The 21792-nt window shown below is 44.2% G+C and overlaps 1 protein-coding gene across 1 annotated transcript; it reads left to right on the top strand.

The window, feature by feature from the left end:
* Positions 1 to 3374: 3374 nt before the first annotated feature.
* asz1 (ankyrin repeat, SAM and basic leucine zipper domain containing 1) lies at positions 3375 to 20373 on the top strand. Its single transcript, XM_037452540.2, has 13 exons — positions 3375 to 3585; positions 4709 to 4811; positions 5420 to 5542; positions 8337 to 8448; positions 12904 to 13015; positions 13253 to 13387; positions 13516 to 13634; positions 14472 to 14544; positions 14935 to 14991; positions 16129 to 16241; positions 18308 to 18413; positions 18796 to 18909; positions 20090 to 20373. Exons 1-13 carry the CDS (start codon positions 3481 to 3483, stop codon positions 20261 to 20263), a joined length of 1446 nt encoding a protein of 481 aa, XP_037308437.2. The 5' UTR covers positions 3375 to 3480; the 3' UTR covers positions 20264 to 20373.
* The last annotated feature ends 1419 nt before the right edge of the window (positions 20374 to 21792 follow it).

Genomic DNA, 21792 nt, shown 5'->3' with positions numbered 1-21792 from the left:
CCACGTGGACTAGTTGTTTCTCACTTTAGGAATATTTGAGGGAACATCTAAATCACCCCTTTGTTGGATTTGTCTTATTTAAATTCCCTTGGAGCGCTTTGAAATAATCGTGCTATAAGTCAAAGGTAGCTGGCCTTTTTCACAAGTGTATGTCACATTGCATCCATGTATACCAAATCCAGTTTAATCAGCTGTTGAGTTGAATTAAAATACATAACTGCACGATGGTGCATGGAGAGACGACAGCTGAATATACTCATAATTATGACTATATTCAAAATGTGAAATGCCTCCTTTACATGGCAACTCAAAGAGAGCGTAACTCGGAGTAATAAGAATACTTCGTATAAAACAGAGACAAAGCCGACAAGACGTATCACATTGGACGGTGGAACACCAGTTTGAAATCTCTAGTTTGGCGATTTTGCCAATATATAGCAACCTGTCAGTCACATAAGTCCCGCCCTAAAGCACCCTCTGCTTTATGGTCTGTTTGACTCACCAAATGAACACCATGCTGTACTGAAGAAGACTTGAAACTAGAGAACGAGACCATAAACTCATGTTTACAATGTTTACTGAAGGCATAAACCAAGGGAAAATTAGAGTAATTTCCTCATAGACGTCTATGGGAGCAGAGGAGTCGCCCCCTGCTGGTCACTACGGAGAATCTGTTCTTTCTTTTTTTAGTGTTTGATAACCACTGATAAACATTTCAAATAGAAGGAAGCAAACATTTATTTGGGGGGGGGGGGGCAGGCTGGTGACAAAGAACAACAGCAACCCCTTGTTCAATGAATGGCTTCTGGTGGCCGAGCGGTGGCTCCGCTGCCTCGCTATCATTCACAAAGTAGCAGAAACAGTTCCGGGACAGCGGACAACGAACTTGAAACTTTTTTTGTTTTCATCACTTTCAGATTACTCACAGTTTCAGCAGAGGGAGGATCAAAACCTGCAGACATTCCGTGAGGGAACAGAGATAACGTGTGAAGACGCGGTAAGCCCTCTCGGTTGCAGAGTATCCCAACACACTAACTAAATCTTATCTTGGCCCACAGCACTGCAGATACGGACAGAGCGAGACACGGGCCGGGTGGATCTGCTGGAGCACATGAGTTCTGAGCTCACGTTGGTGCCCCGTCACCGTTTGACTGGAAAGCAGCACGGCAGACACCTCGCCATTATGGCATACAGATTCCCTCCAAAGCCTGCGACCAGAAACAGGTTTAGGAGATTTGTTATTAAGTAATGTACCGTGACGTCACCTCATTGGTTCGGGGTCTGACGTTTTCAAGCTTTGAGTTTGACGATCCCGCTGCTGCCATCACTCATTGAGGTCGTCGCCATTTTTTTTCCCAGCCAGAGATAGCCAGCCAGCCATTGAACAAAAATGGATAAAGGTGGAACGCGGAGGACTGACATAGAGGCTGCGCATAAGTCTCTGGAAGAGACATGTCCCCTGCTTCATGGTCTATTAGACTCTAAATGGACCATCATTCACTAAATTAACATCATGCTGTATTGACTTGAGCAAGAACAAGAGACTGAGACAATGAACTCCTGTTTACAATGTTTACTGAGGGAATAAATCATGAGAGAAGTAAAGTCATTGTCACATTGACTTCTATGGGACCGACCAGAGGAGTCGCCCCCTGGTGGACAGTAGGGATAATGCATGTTTAAAACACATTTCACTCTGTAGAACCTGGATGTTGCTGTCGCATCTTTCCCCGCCGATCAGTACCTGATCAGTATTGACCATGTTACTCTTTGAAGGTAACATGACTCAAAAAAGATGTGGTTTACTTTTTTCTCTGAATTGTACTGTGACCAGGTAAGCGGGTCCCCTTTGCTTTCAAGCCGTTTCAACTTTCGTATTAGAAAATATAGAAAAATACATCTGTACGAGATGAACAACCAGGAGGAGGTATTCCATCATTGGATCTGCAAGGTGAAGATGAATCACAAGGCTGAACATGCCTCATTTGTTGTTGAAATACATTTGAAGGCAGTAAAATAAACGATTGCTCAGGTTTGTCAAAGAAAAGGTGTGCTTTTGTGTTCACAAAGCAACTTTGCTCTGATAAAACTTCAGAATATCCAACTGACACTATTAAATGAACATCTACCATGTTCTCCTGGTCTCCCCAGGTCCACCTGAGGCTGAGTGGTATTGATTGGATTTAGCAGAACTGAGACTATTTTTTATGCTTTTTAAAAGATCTGCAAAATCACCTTTTTTGAGTTATTTCTGTAAAGGAACACGGCTGCTTCCTTTTGCCTAAAGGGAAGAGTGTCCTCTGCTGGACATCTACTGTCCCCTGCAGCCAGGAAAAGACATTCTGTCAGCTGTGCTTATACAGTTATAGATAATTATGGTTTGCATCATTTTGAGCCTCAGTAACATCCGAAATCAAAGCCTGACCCAATGTATTTGTTAGCCACCATTGATACATGTGGAAAAAAAATTAACAAGTGCTCAGATGTGTTCACTTATTCTAGATAACAAGAGAACAGCTTCTTCTCTTTTAATATAATATAATATATATATACACACACACACACACACACACACACACACACACACACACACCAATCCACCAGTGGCACACTTATGTTTCAATGTTTTAAATCAAGAACATAATCTCATCCCAACCACTCACCGGCCATATTTCTATTTCCTCTGAAGTTCCACTGATCCTTGAGTTCCTTTTGAACAAACAAAACAAAAGAAGGAACGTCAGACGCGAGTTTAAAGAACAGAAACAAATTAATGCCAACTTTTTGACAAGAACAGAAATAAATAGGGTAGTCGCCCATTGACCTGACGACAGGTTACCACGATAGCAAGAGCCGTGGGCGGCCATGCTTCACTCCCAGACTCCCTAAACATAACTGTGAGCTTAATTTGACAGATAGATGTACGAATCATAATGACTTGTGATTTTATTTATTGTACGACACATTTCGGCTGATATCGGGTTTTGGAATAATATGACTTTGGACCAAGAGAATAGAACCAAGTTAGCTTACAAACACTTGGCTGAATGAAAGTCTATTAAAGTGGCTAGCCAATGAGCTATAATGCTAATAACGGCTGGGATTAATGTTAGCTAATATTAGCTTACTAGCTAACGCTGAGGTCAAGGGTTAACGTAACGTTCAGTTGAAGCGTCGGGAGTCGGGCGGATTTTAAAATAACAGCAAACTGATTTACAAATGCTGTTTTAATAACATATCGAGGCAGAGTGACACATATCGTTAGCTTACCACATAGTGTAAACTGCAGCCTTTCGGTGTTTCTTTAACTGCTGTCATGAAAACTGTTCAATTCGCCGCGGTTGGCCTTCAAACCCCGCCCACCTGCGGGCTGCACTGGGGCGCATCGTCGAACACCCCCTCCGATTCACCTGTACCGAGCTGGTGCCGTGATTGAAGTTTAGCCAGTTGGGGGGAAAAAAGATTACCGTTAGTTTCATTATGAGCAGCTTCGTGGACAACTTCTTCCCGGCTGGAGATGAAAGCGACGGAAGCAACGACGAGTGGGATGTCGGTTGTCTGGATAAAACGTCTTCCCGCGCAACGGTATTTTTGTTAGAAACCGGTTTATGATATTACGTTAGAAGCTAACGTTAGCAACAACACGTTGGCCGCTAGGCGTTACTAGCTAGCTTGTGGCTAAATCGAGTTAAGCTAGTGTTGCTCTATTGATTGGTTTTAGACGAAATAGAAACAGGAAAAAACATTAGGCGAACTAGTTGATGCTACTTGTGACCAGTTAGAGCGGCTAACGTTAGAGTAACGAGAAAAAAGTTAATGAGTAAATTTAGCCAGTTAATGTTAATTTAGAAATTCTGCTTCTTTTTTTAAAAAACTTCCGCGGTACTTGCCATTAGGAAACGGACGTTTGTGGATAGTTAGTGGAAGAGTTTATTATGTTAATGTTACAAATTCTTCCTACAGTTTTACCAAGTGAAAAAATATTGTCTTAAGACTAAAATTATCTTAAGTGATAGAAGCTTCACAGATTTGTGTAAATATACAGCCAATTAAAGGTCTTGTAAACCAAAAACAAATGAGCATTAACAGATTATAAAAAACTCTTTGTACATGCAGTAGTTGATATTTAACTTGACTGATTACTTGATTTGTTCTTTGATAGAAACCAAACTATTTCAGTCAACCATTAGCTGATCCTGCTCGGCCTCGTTGCCTCATAGATCCTCTGCTCTCAGTTTCTAGGGTTTGAGTGGCCTGTTTGCAGCTTTCCGTTGTCACGTCTTTGGGCTCCTTGCATTTCACTATTTCCTGACATTATTAAATACATCACTAACGGCTTAATTAAGAAAACAATTAACAGATGGTGAAAGTGTTGGTTGCAATCCTTAACTTCTTTGCATTCAGTGTGCCGTTTAACATTAGTTATCTCAGAAACTGTCAACATTAGTGCACAGGATTCACTTTAGGATTCACAGTATTAGTTGGCACAGGTAAGATTTCCTTCACAGTGGACACCTGAAACATTCAGTCACCAGGAGAAGAGCTGCTCATTACTATATTTAACATCACTGTATCATTACACATGCAAGTGGCACAGTTGCCCTGATAGTTAATGATATCGTATTTTATTTAATGATTGGAACGTCTTTATCTTTGCTCCCTCTTGGAGTCGTTTGGGGAATTAATTTTGATCTCCTCATTATCACAGGATTTGGGTGATGCTGAACCACAAGCACAAGATAATGAATCATTGTTGAAACGCGCCATCCATAAAGGAGACATTGGGACTGTTCAACAGCTGTTGGACAATGGCAAGTACTCTCTTTATCTGACTTTTTAACCTAAAAAATATTTTCTTGAATTTTTTTTTACACTTTACCAACTAATGTGTTGACTGAGTGGGCAGGAATTCACTATTGATCAGTGCTCTAATCACTATCATTGCTTCATCCATAGTAGCTTCAAATTAAGCTTCAAATAGCAGATAAACAATCACAACAAGACTCATGCAAGAACTATTACAAACTGAATTGTTCATTTGTTCCATTGTCCTCTGACTTTTTTTGTCCTGACTTAATCCAACGAGTCATAGAAAGATAGTCTGCTTTTCTTAGATTTTGCTGATTTCTAACTGCTAGATTAATCCAACTTGAATCATCAAATCATAATAAAGTTCTACAAGTTTTTTCATCTACAAACACTCGTATGCGCATGCTTCACAGAAAGTCTAAATTGAGAAACATGTTCAAGCAGCTGGTGTGGATGTTTTAGCCCAATGTTAAAAACTGTTAATCATAAAGTGATATCAAGAAATCAAGTCTGATAGGAAAAAAGTGAAAAACAACACAATCTTGTTTTGTGTGCTCGTATGTGAGCTGGAGGGCGTTCTGTAATAATCTGATCTGTTTGGTTTGGGCAGGCGTGGACGTGGAGACCAGGCTCGGCTTTGAATGGACTCCTCTGATGTGTGCCGTCAATGTTGCTAATTACGACCTGGCCAAACTGCTACTGGACCGAGGGGCTAGCGCCAACTTCAGCAAAGGTCAGATTAATTCAGATCTTGATGTTTGACAAACCCAATTCTCACTAAGTACTTGAGGAAATCAAAAATGGCCACGTCCAAAGACAGACTACTTCTCCTTTGATTATTTGTTTGTAGTTTGAAGGTGAAATCACGCTACTTACACGCTGTAGTCAGTCATTTCACTAAATACCATTTGGAAGCTATTAACACACAGCTGAGACGTATTGAAATGGTTCATACTTTCTGCATAAATGACACATGCACTTTTCTCTGTTGAAACAAAGCAGAGTGTCTGTGAAAAGCTTTTAAGACTCTCATGGTGACATGAAATGGAAGTAGGGTACATACATTTGGTTAAAAACTGAAATAACTTTAACAAAGGACTGCAGCCCCGGCCGACCTCTGGTCCCTCGACCACCACTTCTCGGCAGGGGGAAACCAAACCGGGTCCATAGTTTGATCACGCTGCTGCCTTGCAGGCTTGGCTATCAAACAGCCGTGCCAAATCTTCCTGACAATCCCCCCGTTGCGTTGGCGTCCAGCTTTCCTTTCCCCCGTGGCACCTTTTTCCAATTTCCTCACCTGCTGCAGCCAAAGATCGGGCGACCAATCGGGCCCTTGCACCAACACGCTTCATCTGACATTACTTAATGCCGATGACGCCAAAGAGGAACTCTTGCAGAAACACACCGCCGAGCCTCCGAGTTGTTTTTAGTTCAAACACAGCACCATCATCCCAAAGCGAGAGAAATTGAAGGCATCTGTTGGACAGAGGTCGGTCTGGGTAAAATAAGCTAAAGGGAAAGGAGTTGTCCATGTTCTGAGGTTCCATGTTCTCTATTCACATGGAACTGTGCATCCTGTGTGAAAAATGGCAGTTACAGATCCATGAAAACAATAAATTGAAGCTGAAGTTCTGTCACCTGTGATCCGTAGAGGGCAAACAACTCCACTCCAGTCAGAGCAAATTTGCCTCGATCACAGTGGATGATCAGTCTGTTGTGAAAGTGATGTCTCTAGGGAGCTTTAATTGTCATTATGAGAGATAGATTAAAGAGAACAAGTGGCTAGTAGTCAGGAGAAGTTACGTTAGTAATTCTACAACAGGAGAACGTCTTGAGGAATGATCTGAGCAGCCGTTGCTTACTGGCGCTTCAATAATCATAGACCTGTTTCATGCAGTCAATGCTAAACCTGCTAAATGTTTGAACATCAAACAAAAAAAACAAGGAAAAATCACCAGTATCACTGATTTGAGTCTCTAGTATCGCATCAGCATTAAAGGAAAAAAAGGAGCTGCCGAAACAAATCAGGTATTTTTTGTTAATTATTATAGCAGCTGGAATTTGTTTTTTGCTTTGTATAAAACAAACTGGAACACCAGCAGCACAGCTAACTGCTGACTTATGGAGGTTCTCCATAAGTCAGCAGTTAGCTGTGCTGCTGGTGTTCCAGTGTTAGTTATTAACACTTCAATATCAGGGGTCAACCAAGAGAAAGCACAAATGAAAATTTCCTATATATTGGTCCATACCCGTTGGCAATAAAACTGTTTCACACATTGATTGTTTAACTATGTAATTGTTTGTTGTTTGACCATCCAATGACTGCCTTGACTAAAATAATTCAATGTTAAATAACTCTTGAATTATGTTCATGTCCCCGTGCTGCTGCACATACGGTTTGTGACAACGGCATTCCTAATTTCCCCGGGGATCCGTTGGAGACCCTCCTGTGTCCTCTGCACGTCCCGACATCCAAGCTGGGAACCAAAGCTGTGGTCATGCTCTCGATATCTGATTAGACTCCGTCTCCGTGTGTGTGTGTGTGTGTGTGTGTGTGTGTTTGTGAGAGAGAGAGAGAGATTTCACATGGTCTCGGCATCTGATGCTGGAGGCAGGTGAAGGAAATAATTAACGGAGGGGATGACGTGTGGTCACGTCCCGGTGGCGCGGGAGGCGAGGCCGAGCGAAAGGAATGCGCGAGTGATTGATAACGGTCGCCCTCATGCCGCCTTTTACCGATTCTCAGGCCTCGCATTTATTTACTCCGCTTCTCTGTAGACGCAGAAGCGGGCTGTCTGGTTTACACCCGCCCACACACGCATAGTGTAAACACAGACACCGATGACACAGGAACCCCCGTACAGTATGTAGTGGCCCAGGTGTTCATGCGCCACACAAACGCACACAAATACACACTCCCGCCACAGCTTCATAATGAACCAAACATATTTTAGCACATCTCATCCGTTTGGAAAAATGTCTCCACCACCGCTGGTACTGCTAATGGCGTCTAAAATCATGAACGACGCAGTAAACTCACACCATGTCCAGGGCGACCTTAATTGTTCCCTGGAGACATTACTATGATCATCAGTCGTGTTGCAATCTGCAGGGCGAGAGCGAGTTAACATTAGCTGTTAGAAGTTGACCGCCCGCTTCATTATGATGCATTCAGGCTCTATTCCGTTACGACGTGGATCTGAGGAGGCTTTGACGGCAGCCGCCGTGCTCTGTTATTCCCGTCAAAAGGCCAAACTGTTATTTCCTTCTCTAAAACTCTTCATAGTGTCTTTCTGTCGACGCAGACCAGTTGGCTTTCATTAAGTATGCTACGCTAAAAGCCTGTTGAAGGTGAATTTACAGTGTCTTAAGCCTCTGTACTGTAAATATTCCCCAGTGAAACATAATAGAATTTTGAATTTAATAAATTTTTTTGAATCCAATCCAAAGATGCTTGGATTTTGACCAAGTCTTAAGAAGACCTTCTTTTCCGTGAGCATAATTAAATGTTTCTTTTGGGTCCACAGATCATTGGACGGTGCTCATGGCCAGCTGCACGGCATCTGCCACTGACGACAAAATCGCTCGCTGTGTGGAGATCCTGCTATCCCGAAATGCCGATCCCAACATGGTGGACAGGTGAGGGGGGGGGTTGCATACATGTTTCAGGTCAAAGTGTTTATAAGAGTTCCAGCACAGTGCACACTGTCACAACCCGGCCAAATAGAAACACTCCAGACGTGACATGAACAGGGGAGAGGAAAGAAACAAAAACCCAGAGGTGCCGGATCAAATGTCCTTTGATGGTTCTCGTTAGCTGCCATGTGTTAGCATTACTCACCGCAGAACTCCATACAGTGTGTGTGTTTTTGTTTGGAATGTCCTGTTATGGCATGTGCATGTACAGACCGGTATCAGACAGACAGACAAACAAACACGCAGTGTGAGGGGGCGGAGCGCGAGGATTTTAGATTTCCTTTTTTTACAAACTTAGATCCAGGAAAAAGAGTTCGAGAACCAGGCTCATTTAAAAATGTTGTTTAAAACGGTGGCTTCCACAGCGTTGTTGCTGCATTTGGATGTGCCATCGTTTTAGTCTGGATGTTCAGATGCTATTTGACATTTAACCAACATCAATCCGATTATCCTTCAAAGCCTATTTAGGTTTTCACTTGTTTGATTTACAAGTTGTTGGAAGGGTGTAGGGCTGTCAATGAATATTCTATATTTGAATAGTTGTTAAAAACAGATCTTCAAACGTGAAAATGAATATTCGAATATAAAAAATATGTTTAAACTCTTAAAGAAATTACCTGTACAAGTAGTTATGTCTCGTATTGATTTGTCCTGGTATTGACGTGTCTAATGCACAACCAGATATTCGAATGTGTTAGAAGGTGTTTTTTTAAAGCAAATATTCAAATGTCGTTTTTGAGCAATTGTGACAGCCCTAGAAGGGTGTAACATATAACATGGGCAACGGGAGAACCCTTTTCTTTTGGTAGCTGAACTCAAACATTAATAACTGCTCTTTTTTTCAGACTTTAAATTGTAAACTGCCTTTCTGAATTCCATGCAACAATCAGCATGGAATTCATCTATTCTGAAACTAATAAATGTCCGTCTGACCTGCAAACTGGATTTAAATGTCCAGCAGTGTTAATTTCGTTGACGAAAACTATGATGAAAAATATTCATTAGCACCCTTTTCGATTGTAGGACGTTACGGTCTCTTTTGTTGGGACAAACAATTTCACAGTGGAAACAATAAAGGACCATGACGTTTCCGTTGGTCGTGTCAGAAGCATCGCGAGTAAACAAAGACACAAAGTAAATATCTTAATGATTTGCTATTTGTTAAAAGCCAAACCCTTGCATGTAATGATTTTTCATGTCATTTATATTCGCTCACACAAACACTTCATCCATTTCTTCCTGGCCCCTCTGTTAAATTTTAGAACCCATTATGGCCCGCGAGTCGAAAGGTTTGCAAAAAATTAACACTTATGTCCAGCAACAATGTGTGACACGCAGGTATTTAATTTAATTTATGCATCTGTCAGTTAAATCAACTGTGGTGTTACAACACAACGTGACTTTGAATAATTGGCCCTTTTGAAACTACTTTAAACGTATAAAGGACAGCAGACATAAAAACAGCGCTCCACGTGCGTTTTTTCACGTGCTGTTTCAAAAACATGTAACTTTCAACAACGTCACGGGAGTTCAAACCGATGCCCCCGTTCAATAAGTTGTAACTTTTGGGATCCGTCAGCCGGTGCAACGCCTTGATGTGGTTCTCCTTCCTGGGGAGGGACACGGAGAGTTGGTCTGCTGTGGAATGAAGGAGGTCACTGTCTGGGGATTTGTTTTACCACGTCAAATGCCCTGTCACTACCGCCCCCCCCCCCCCTTTCTCTCTCTCTGATGACACACGTGGACACTTTGGGAAATTGATTGGTTCCTTCCCAGACAAAATATTTGAAGCGAGGTAATGAGACACAGCGGGATGCAGAAGAGAGGAGGCGGGGAGCAAAGGGGGGTTCATGTCATCTTCCTCCTCCTCCTCATCACCTCTTACGTCTGATATCAGACCAATGATCAACACCAGCTGCTCATCCCTCCGTCGCCGTGTAAACAAGCGGCTTCTGTCATCTCACAGTCCTTTGCCTCCATGTGTGTGCCCCCCCCCCCCCCCCCCCCCAACTGTACTGATCCCAACATGCGTCTCTGGGCTGCACATACAGTAGGTAATTGTGCATGAAGGTTTGCAGGGCTCTTATATTCATACTAATTTGGGGTTTACATGATTATTTGTTTTCCCTCAACTTCCCACTGGAATTGGATCTGCTTAGAAAAACCCGATACAGCAGCTGTGTCCCTTCTGTAAAATCTTCTTTTTGTTTTGATTTTTCACCGTGTCTGAAATGTAATGGAAACACTGAGTCAAACAAACACGGCTCCAGACTCAAGACTTCATTATTGTTTTAAATTTGAAAGATAACCACATGATGATGAATAATAATACCCATTGATCGTAGAGTTTATTATTCTTTATTATTACGGTACAGTTGCATATGAATATACTTTTTTAAAGCAGTTAGTTGAGTTGGGTGTTTCTGGAAGTCTTTCCTGCTGATGCCAGGGACATTGTTTACTCTGAACTGTCTGCATATCAATCACCTGTCTGTTTGGGGACCGGCCCAATCTCACAGTGTGAAGGACACACACACACACACACACACTGTGGAACAGTATGGGAGTGACCTTGTACCCACGCTTGGGAAAATGCAGTAGTACAGTGCGTGAAAGCAGAAATGACCCCACCTTTCCAGAGGAATCACCTGATTGTCGGGTACAATAAATGAACTGACATCTGCGTCATAGCGGTGGTTCATTTGTTTGACTCCTAAACATTACCTTTGGATGTCTTGTAAATCCTTACAGCGTATTGTAGCGGCGTGTCGATTCACATCACTTCTCTCTGGGAGTATTCGTGAGTTGAAGTTTATTTGTTGCTACAAAAGTCAAAGCTTGTGCTGCGACACACAGGTAGAGACGAGTAGCGATGTACAGATAGGTCTGTACCCGGGGGGGTGGGGGGGCTTGAATTAGTTAAGTCGCTTTGGATTAAAGAGTCAGCTAAATTACATGTCTCAATTTTTTTAAACCTTTATTTCACCATTAAAATCCCATTGAGATCAAAAATGACTTTTAGGAGACCTGGCTAAGAACAGCAGCATCATAGAAACAGTTTTAAATCTGCAACATATTCCACGATGAGGGGGCAGAATACACAAAGGCCTTTTCCTCAATTCCATTCTGGCTTGTGGGACAAGGAGCATACTTTTTTTTTTTAAAGCTATAAACTAAATGATATGACTACCGTCATGAGACACATCAACGCAGCAGAACAGCTGGGCCTCTGCAAGAATTCACACACTCAATTTCACATAAATGTCCAATGAGGTGAAATAATCCACTGGGGCAAATGTCTTTGTTTTAAACGTCCCTCTTGGATCTTCAAGTTTATTTCACCTCACGGTGCTTCATCAAGCAGCGAGGGTTCTTACAATAACACACACACTGACGCCATTGCATGTTATTTAACTGATGCTTTTTTGTCCAAAGCGACTTTCACTGCATTATAACCCATGGGTTACATTTTGCCTGGGGAGTAATTAGGGGTTCGGTGTCTTGCTCAAGGACACTTTGACAAGGAGCAGCTGAGATTCAAACCACCAACCTTGCAGTTCCCAGCGCACCGCGCTACTCCATGCGCCACCATCGCCATTTACTTGGAGTCAGGCAATTGGGGTTATTTTAAAAGACCTGTCAATCAATTTTAGGGTGATAGTACCTTTACATTGTGTTTTGTTGACTTACGAATCATGGATTGCCCTTTTTAAAGGCCTCTACTGTGTCTCTCACACACAAACACGTTCTCCTGTAAAAGCTTGATGAATTGACCCCCCCCCCCCCTCACCCTCCCCATGCTGTTTGATGAGACACTTATTGACTCACAGCCCTCTCATGGGACAGAAGCAAACACATGAACAGGGTGACGATTGGTGACGTGTTGCTGATGACGAGGCAGTGGGTCCATGTAACTACAGCAGATGAGCCCTCATGTATCGGTTTGTACTCAAAGGAATAGTCAAATGTTCCGGAATGTGGTCTTCAAAGAAGAATCAAATCGCAGTGCCATGACTTCATACGGGGGGGGGTAACTTTTGTTTACCCGTGCGAATGCACAGCATAAAAGAATAAAACTTCTTATCACAACGTGCCAAAATAAGTTTGTCATCAAACTCAAAGATGTTCAGTGGAGACAAATGGAAAATATACAGGGAATATAAATGTATATTATAGTTATTATTAATACATATGTTTATTTTCTAGTTGAACCTTTTTAGAGCCTAAAAGAGTTATCACTCCTTCATAAATCCAGTTTGTTCATGATCCTTGGAAGTTGTTTTTAAGGTGACGTGTGCTTCCCCCTGCTGGTGTGTGTCTGTACCTTCATCTTAATCTTCATCTTCATCATCTCTCCCACTCGTGTCTCCATGTTCTTTGCCTCTTCATCTTGCTCAGGTCTCAAATGACCTGTCTGATGCTGGCGGCCAAGGCCGGCCACAGCAAGGTCATCAACGTGCTGGTGTCCCACGGCGCCGCCATCAACCTCCAGGACGCCAGCGGAAACACGGTGCGCACCATGACTAATGCTGATCACTTCTAAACCATATCGGCAGATACCAATCGCTATATTGTTTGATCATGGCGGCTGGTCTAAGTGATTATGTGAAATATTTAAATGATAAGGAAGTAAAAAGCGTTGGCCATTAGCTGTGCGGCTAAAGTTGCTAGCTATTCTGTCAATTCAAACATGATGGGACTCTGCTCTGTAGCTCGGCCTGTGATAAAGTCAGATCTTCTCTGCCAGGCTCTGTGTATTGCAGTGCAGTACGGCAGAGAGGAGGCCGTGCTGAAGCTCCTACAGCTGGGAGCGGACAAAACTATAAGGAACAAGGTTGGCAAGAGCCCTGCTGACGTGGCCATGAGCCTCAAACGCACGCAGGTACGTGAAGCCGTCTTGTGATGCGTTTCTCGTTGTATGTGTTCTTAAGATCTAGTCCAGCTGTCACCAGTTCTCCCGAGACCCGTAGAAGCGATGATCGATGAGTCCGAGCATCCCACCGTTCACAGGTGATCAGGTTTCTGGCGTCTTCGTCCCACTCGTCAGCCCTCCAGACCTTCTGCTCCGCGGAGGAGACCCTCTCGAGGTTCTTCGTGACCAACTCTGCACCTCCACCGTCCAATGAAAGGTCCGACCACCCGAGCCCCGCTTTCAGGCTGTTGTTCTGTTGCATTTGAACACACACACATATATATTTTACTATTGTTTCTTTTTTAATCCAATTACCAGTTTTTTATTGTTTATACATTAGTCCCAGGGGGCTTCAGGGAGGACAGAGGTGTGGATCTGTGAGGTCATTTCGAGCAGAGCATCAGATCATATTTCTTTAGACCATAGTTAGTGGTAGCTTTCACCACATCGACTCCTGTGTGTGTGTCTGTCGCCCTCCGTTGGACTGTCTGAGACACGCTGCCTGTGCAGCAGGTGTTGTTGAGCCACGGCTCACCAGACGTAAACAACAACAAAGCCCACTCTCCGGTGTTTAGTCTCTTCAGGGTCAGCTGGCTCCCAAACGCAGACTTTCTCTGGTAGTCAGAGACAATAATTCCACTCGTCACGTCAACAATGAACTCGGGGACACTGCTTACACTTTAGCATTTTGCACCAATTAAAGTCATAATTCATTCCATTAAATCTGTGCTGTTGCACCAGCACGAGTCTCTGACCCTTTAAAGCCCTTAAAGGAGCCGTCAAAGTCACCGTTTCCGCTTCAAGGGGACGCAAACTTTATTTACTTGATAGTGCTAAAAAAAAAATTAAAAACCTGCTGCACGCACTCGTGTACATAATGAGAAAAAACAAATGTTGTTGACTGAGTTTTGTAATAAAGTAATATTTATATCATTCAGGTCAACAACCCTCCTCCATTACAACGTAGTTAGGTCTCTCACAGCTGGATCCTGCTCGCTCAGTTCATAGTTCATTCCGTGTAAATAGACTTCACGGTGCATTCTTCTGCCTGCAGCGTGACTAAGCTGGACGACCTCGAGCTGCTCATGCACGGCCTGGGTCTCGCCGGCCTCACTGACATCATCGCCGTAAGTACCGACCTGCATGCTGGAGTAACGTCTCGTGGAAAGCGCGAATAGCGTTGTGGGAGATTCCTGTTCTCTGGCCTCTGATGGTGAGCAGAGATAACGCGCTGCAGCGCAGCGTTAAATCCACGGGTGAGCTGCGGCGATCCTGGATGTGTAGAACGCAGCCGCCGCGTTGGCAGAGTGACGCTTGCATGCTTCAAAACATGTCACGAGACGACTGGCTCATAAAGGATCCACTGTGGCTGGAGCGCCGCGGAGGACGGGTTACGCTCGATTGTTGCTTCATGCAGGCACATCTGCTTCAACAGCAGAAAGTTTTGATTTGGTAAATGTCTGTTTCCCCCCCCCCCCCCCCCCCCCCTTTCCCTTCTCATTTACACACCCGCACAGGAAAACGACATCACCTGGGGCCACCTGTTGACCATGGAGAAGGAGGAGCTGCACAAGGTAGAGGACAACTGTAACATCTGTTTGTCTGTCAGCTCTGCTGCTCGCTGCTCGCTGCCAGGCTTCAGGGCGACCCAGTAAGAAACGGGAGGGCGGGGGGGGGATTAAACGGATAATCGCTGTTAGCAGCGTAATGTAAGATAATTCATGCGAGAATGCGTCTGTAAACTTGGGAGAGTGCTCAAACCTGTGCAACGTTTGTCTGGTTTCCCACATTTGGGGCCATAGTGAGAAACGTTTTCATTTAGCTGCATCGTAGACATTTCACTGGGGCTTCAATAATTCTGAGCATTACTTACCATCAGGCGGAGACCTCGGGAGATTGGCTTCTGCAGAATGAAGCCAATGCAGAAATGCCTTTAAACTTACATACTCTTTCCCGACCAGGAAGAGGTCACATGAGCTCTGTAACGAGTCTACTTCTAATCCCTCATAAAGTAAACAGGATTTATAGTCTCAATCTCTTGTTTCAAGACTTCTTTATTACAGCATGACGTAGTAAATCATGCCCTAATTAGAGTCAAATAGACCATAAAGAAGGGGATGCTTTGGGGCGGGGCTACACGCTGATTGACAGGTCTCCACCAGTCGTATACAGCGTCTCTACGTCACTCCTCCGCTGCAAAAATCCATTGTGACAAAGACCATCTTGAGGCTAGAGGTTGAGACCATAAACTCTTGTTTATCCAGTGAGAAGTAGTCGTTTTCTCATAGACGCCTATGGGACCAGAGGAGTCGCCCCCTGGTGGTCACCAGATGAAACGCAGGTTCTCGCCTTGCGCTCCAAAGCGGGTTGAAGTGCGGCCCACGTGTTTACGTACGTGTAGGAGCAGTGTGGTGTGTGGTCCACAAGGTGTGACAGCTGTTGGCCGTCGAAGCAGAGACGTTCTAAGCAGTAAAGGTGTCTGAGGTTATTAAATACACAATGTCACTCACACTTTCGGCTTCGCACTTCTGAAATGAATCGGCTGCCTTGGAACAAAGTTTATTATGGATTACAGACAAACCTTTCAGATAGAGTAGTGCTTTTATTAAATTGTATTGGGTTTAATCTTAAATTCAATAAAACAAGCATCAAGTGGCCAAGAGAAAACATTTGAATGAACCAAAAGAGTGACGAGTTTCTCTGTTTGTCAGGTCGGGATCACGGACCCGGAGGACCAGCAGAAGCTGCTGAGTGCCGTGCAGCAGATGCGCCTGGACCAGGTGGACCTGGACTCTGTCAGCCTGCCGTGCCCAGCAGACAGCGGGTATAGAACCACATCTCCCCAGCGCCGGTGATCCGTGACGCGCTGGGTTCCTATATATATATATATATATATATATATATATATATTATGTCCAATATCAACTGTTGAAATTACCCTAAAATACATATTCTCTAGCCCTCTAAACCTAGAAAAAAAGGTGTCTGTATTGGATGATCGAGGATCTGCCCCATTTCTTTCTCATGTTCTGATCACATCATTAGGACTAACGATGTGATCAGAAGCTTCATTCCGTGCACGTTCTCCCGTCTCCGGACCCCACAGAGACATCGCTGTGTCCAAAGGTGTTAGAGAAACTTTACAGTATTCCAAACGTTTTGGTCCGCTACGAATAGGATGGAGATAAAATCTGTCAGCTGCACACAAGAAAAAAAAACAAGGATTCCACAAACACTCCAGTGTTGACTCTAGTAGCAACAATTTAAACACTTGTCAGCCACACACCTCAAACCCCCCCCGCATCCAGCCCTCCTCCATCTCCCCGTAATGCTCCATCTGTCCTCCTCTACTGGAAGTCGTTCATCAGCCCCATGAGCATCTCACTGTCTGTGCCCGTCCCCCCCTCCAGCCCCCCTCCCCCACTTCCCCGTAGGCCGAGCCCCAGAGCCGCTCCTAATGGTTTAAGCGTAGCCGTAATGATTTGTAAGGTGAGAGGCGATGGGGGGGGGCGCATTGAGCCAGCGGCAGGGGCCAAAGAAAGCCATCGCTCCGCACCCGTCACTTCATGAATCCTCAGAGACGTGATGGGGGGGGGCATCAGAGCCTAAGACCTCCTTCAGGGTCCTTATTGTTCACTCTAGTCTTAAAAACATTGTGGGAATAGTCAGGAATGTATTTATTGAAGACTGTACGCAAACATCAGGCCACATTTCTTCTTGAATCTGCAGGTTATTGATCGAGTAATTCTAGCGAGTCCAAAGCTGTGAGGACGGAAAACAAGTCCACAGAATTTGCATTCTCGCTAATAAGTTCTGAGGGGATTTAGTCACAAAATGTCAAAGCTCATCGGGAGTTTGTTTCAGTGAAGTCGCTCTACAACATGACGTCACTCTGCACAGGTCCAAAGGGGGGGGGGGGGGTCCGTTATTCCAACATGTTGGTGTTTTAAAATGCGCCACCCAAAGGACAAAATGCTGCATATAAGATGAAGAGTTCATTCATTTTAACAGAGAGCAGACGATTTAGTCACTTATACTTTGGTATCATTTTAATTTGCTTCCTAGGTGCTGAATGGTCTTATTTTGAGGCATTTTAGCAGGAATGTAACACAGTGAAAGCATTATTTGTCTTTTAGATGTGAAAATACAACAAAAATATTTCTGTCCCTGAAATCCAGAAAAAGCTGCCGAGCAAAGTGCAGTGAAAGTAATGAGCGTCACTCTCCCCTCAGCCACTGAGCAAGGCACCTGCTGCCCCCCCCCCCCCCCCCCTCCTGCGGTCCCCTCGGCTATCTTCCCACCGGGGGCCCATCATCACTCTGCTGCCTAGATAAACTAACAGCGGGGAGAAGGGAGGTGACGGTGCAGCTCCGGCTGCCAGACACTGTTTACTCGCCCCTCTGACAGAGTGCCCCCCCCCCACCAGGGAAATGTACCATTAAGATAAGAGCCATCAATATCCCACTGGACCAGAGGGACGGGAGAGAGAGGTTGATGAATATCTGGGAGGGGGGGTGGGGGGGGGGGGGTCCGCCACCTGCTCGCTCTTCTACCCGTTTTTTGGCGAGGTGGTCTCGGGGGAGGGGGGGGGGGGTAAATGTTAACACCACGTTAGGTCCGATCAATCTGTCTGTGCTGTCAGCGCCGAGCATCTTCAGGAAAGGAAAGAACATTTACAAACCTATTCAGTGTCATCAGTCAAAAGAAGAGAAACACATGCTGAAAACTCTGTAATTCTGACTAAAACCACAAGAGCTTTTTCATTTTTTATACCTCAAATGATCAAATATCCAAATGGAGGAATCCTTGTCATTTGATGGGCTGAGAGCTCAATGAGTGAATCCTCACTCTTTCCCCTGTAGTAGTTGGTTAATGCGAGATGTCTTGCAGGAGTGAGGAGCTGCAGAACTTCCTGATCAGCGTGAGGCATCAGTGCTGCTACCTGACGGAGACCATTCAGGAAGTCATCAGACAGTTTCCCCGCCAAGCCTCTCAGGTTCGTCAGCGTTTGAGAAAAGGAGGAGAATGTGTTGGATCATAAAGGAGTCTGAAGGCGAGTTGGTGTGACGTCGTTTCAGGGGGCAGAACGTGTAAAGAGGGAGTTGAACCTTTTACCTTTAAACAAAACTAAGATCATTGATCGCAATGGTTTTGTTTTTTAAATTCAACTAATGGATCAACGTGACCATATTTACAATATTGAACAGTAGATTAGAGGCGTCATATACGTCATATACGAGACCTGTCAATCACAGTAAGCCCCGCCCCAAAGCTTCCTCTCTGGATGGGACCAGCTACCTTCCTCGAGTGCACAGCCCGTGTCGTAGTTACTTTGTGCCCAGCTGTTTATATTTACAGATGTGTTTGTCTCTGCGTAGCTCGTCTTCTCACCGGACCCCAAAAGAGAAGCTCTGGCCGTCTGCAACCTGCTGGTGGTCCAGGCCAGAGACCTGCAGAAGGAAGTCACCTGCCTCCGCAGTCTGCTCTGCCAGGTCAACACACACACACACGTTGCTGAGCTCTGGTTCATCATTTGGCAAATGTCGGAAATTGTCATAAAACATATTTATTTACTTTGCAACGATTAATGAGACCAAACTGCAGACTTCTACACAAACCAACACACTCAATGCAAAACAAAGATTATTTAAAATGGACTATTAGAAAAATGTAAGAGATGTACTCTTAGTGTATGTAAATAATAATCTTGTAAGTAGTTAAAACATTGAACAGTAAATGCAGCTGATATAAATCGTAATGAATGAACTAAGGGACGTCGCTACAGTCGCCCCCTGGTGGCCAATCACGTCCATCTCAGCTCGCTGTTTTCTACTGAGGACTAAGCATCAACCGCAGAACTGTGTGTGTGTGGGTGTGTGTGCGTGCGTTTTCTTCTGGCGAGCTACAACAGGTAGGTGTGTGTGTGTGTGTGTGTTACTAGAGGAGAGAGTCGTCCTAACAGGGAAGAGTCCTCACAGCCCATAAGTCAGCGTCGCTGTGACATCGACCTGTCAGCACACAGACGATGAGGCGGAGGGATCAGGGCGGGGGCTGGGGGGGGGCGGAGAGGACGCAGGTTGACTGGGTGAAGGAGTTTAGGAGGGGGGAAACGGAGGGGGGGGGGTTACCTTCTGATGTGTCAGACAGGAATCTACCTGCCAACATTTACTCACCTTCCGTCGTAAAGGAAAGTTACGTTGATGAGAAAAGTAGTGAGACGATGAAAGCGCTTTAATTGCACTAAGTGGAGGCGTTAAAGCGGGTTATCTTATTGTGAAAGGTCAGAATTGGGTTCCTGGATGTGTTGACAGCCTTGATGGTGATTTTGGCGACGCATGTCTGTCCGGGTCCTTCTACCGACTCGGGTTAAGAAGACTTAGTAGTAAGATCTGGATTTATAATCGACCTGAGTATTGTTGGTAGATGCGCGGCGTTCACGTCCCGTCGGAATCAAATCCTTGTCCGTGAATTCCAGAAGAATCTGGTTTCATTGCCGAACTGCAGTGACTCTGGTGTAGTGGAGTCAGGGACCAGTTACCCCAGGACTCACTGAGCTGGCATCTCCAGCCTGACCAGTCACCTGCCACAAAGTAGACTGATGAGCTTCAGATACTTCCTGTGTGATTTCTCACGTGAACCTCTCCTCCTCTTCCTCCTCCTCCTCCTCCTCAGGTGGACGAGGCCGCAGATCGCTGCCTGCTCCCTCAACCTGGTTCCCGCGGCAACCGGAGGGTGCGGTTGACGGTGAGCGGAGTGGCGCTGAGCGCGCTCGGGGCCGCCTCCTTCCTGCTCCTCTGCAGAGCCGCCATCGGGGGGCAAGTACAGAGTCCTCCGTGGTGGGGGTGATGGGACCGAGTCCTTCATGAAGCACTTTGCTCTGCTCCCCGCTTTAGTTTAGAATACTTTTTGTTTTAAGGGTTTGTGTGAAAATAAAATGTTCTGTTGAGCAACTTCTTTTGCACCTGCAAAATAGAATCCTCCTTAATTCATATATAAAACATTATATATATATATATATATATCCATAGTGTCTATAATGTATATAAATCGGTCTTTAGCGCGGACTTTAGCGTGTTAATTACGATTAATTAATTACCCAAAAAATAACACATTAAACAATTTTTACACTTATTTTTTGCGCCGCGGAACGTTTCTCACTGGATGAGTTTCGGAGGACCGATTATACTGGAGCACCAACTAGCGTTCATGACTTCAGACAACAACAAACCACAGTGAACATGAACGAAGAAGCTGACGAGACCGTGTCGGGTGGCCCCGTGAATGGGAAATCTTATTATAATAAACACACGGATGGAAGCGTCGATAAGAGCGTGGTTGTGTGCAAGCTGTGCAACAAGGAATTCACATCGAGCCTCAAGTATCACCTCAACGCACAACAATTAGCAGCTAGCGTGGACGTACAAGGACCCACACCCAACCCACACTGCACCAGATGACTGGTTTAAGGACCAGGGTAACTAAGACCACGTCTGAAAAAATAACCAATGTTCTGAATGTACTTGCAAGTATTGGTCTACTTAAAAAAAACCTAGTTTACAGAAGGTCTACTTACCTATAGGCTACCTGAATTTCTAAAAGTACTATATTTCTAAATATGCTATTTCTACACTTGTCTGCTGGAATTGGTTGAACAAAAATAAAAATCCATGTGAAAAAAATTACTTCTCACTGTTCTCAGGTCAAATATTTATGCAATTAAAATGCAATTAATTTTGATTAATTAATTACAAAGCCTCTAATTAGATTTTATATATATATATTGACCTTACATATATTTTGTTATAATAATTTTTTACCTATTTAAATAGAATCTTTTTTGACCCTATATATTTTGACTTTTTTCACAATATTATTTTTCCCATGACATGACTGGAATGATCTTAGATGAAGCAACCTACACGTCCCTGTCACTAATGCCAAATGCCCCAAATTTCTGTACTTGAAACCTTATCTGGGTTCAACCCTCAAGGGACATGGTGGCTCTTCCTAAATCCTTTTTTAGTTTTGGGTAACTGACATTTATAAAAAATCATAATGGGATGTTGCCCCAGAGACGGATTGGTGCATCTTGGAGGATCGACCATGCTATTCATCCTTCCTGCATTGGTTCAACAAATTCAACAAGTGAGTTGAATTTGAATGTAACAGAGAATTGGAGGGTGGATGCACTAAAAAGGGTAAACAAATCTACACCCTGTGCCAGACTGTCAGTTTAAGGTTGTCCACAGGATGCCCTGAAGTAGACAAACATGTGATTGTCTTGAAAAATGCCCTCAGAGGCTGTAATAAGTTTCATGTCCGTGTGACCACTGAATGAGACACATCTGCTCATCTTTACTGACTCATCCGGCCTT

Source organism: Pungitius pungitius, chromosome 6, assembly GCF_949316345.1.
Source record: "Pungitius pungitius chromosome 6, fPunPun2.1, whole genome shotgun sequence".
In the NCBI taxonomy this organism is placed as follows: domain Eukaryota; kingdom Metazoa; phylum Chordata; class Actinopteri; order Perciformes; family Gasterosteidae; genus Pungitius; species Pungitius pungitius.
Note: the sequence above shows the minus strand (reverse complement) of the source record. Positions and strands in the feature narration are given on the sequence as shown.

What these genes read in the sequence shown, in the direction of transcription:
- asz1 (XM_037452540.2), top strand. Translation starts at nt 3,481, where the DNA reads ATGAGCAGCTTCGTGGACAACTTCTTCCCGGCTGGAGATGAAAGCGAC. An exon ending in TGAGCCTCAAACGCACGCAG is followed by an intron (nt 13,388 to 13,515) that starts GTACGTGAAGCC and finishes CACCGTTCACAG; the next exon opens with GTGATCAGGTTTCTGGCGTC. An exon ending in GCCTCACTGACATCATCGCC is followed by an intron (nt 14,545 to 14,934) that starts GTAAGTACCGAC and finishes ACACCCGCACAG; the next exon opens with GAAAACGACATCACCTGGGG.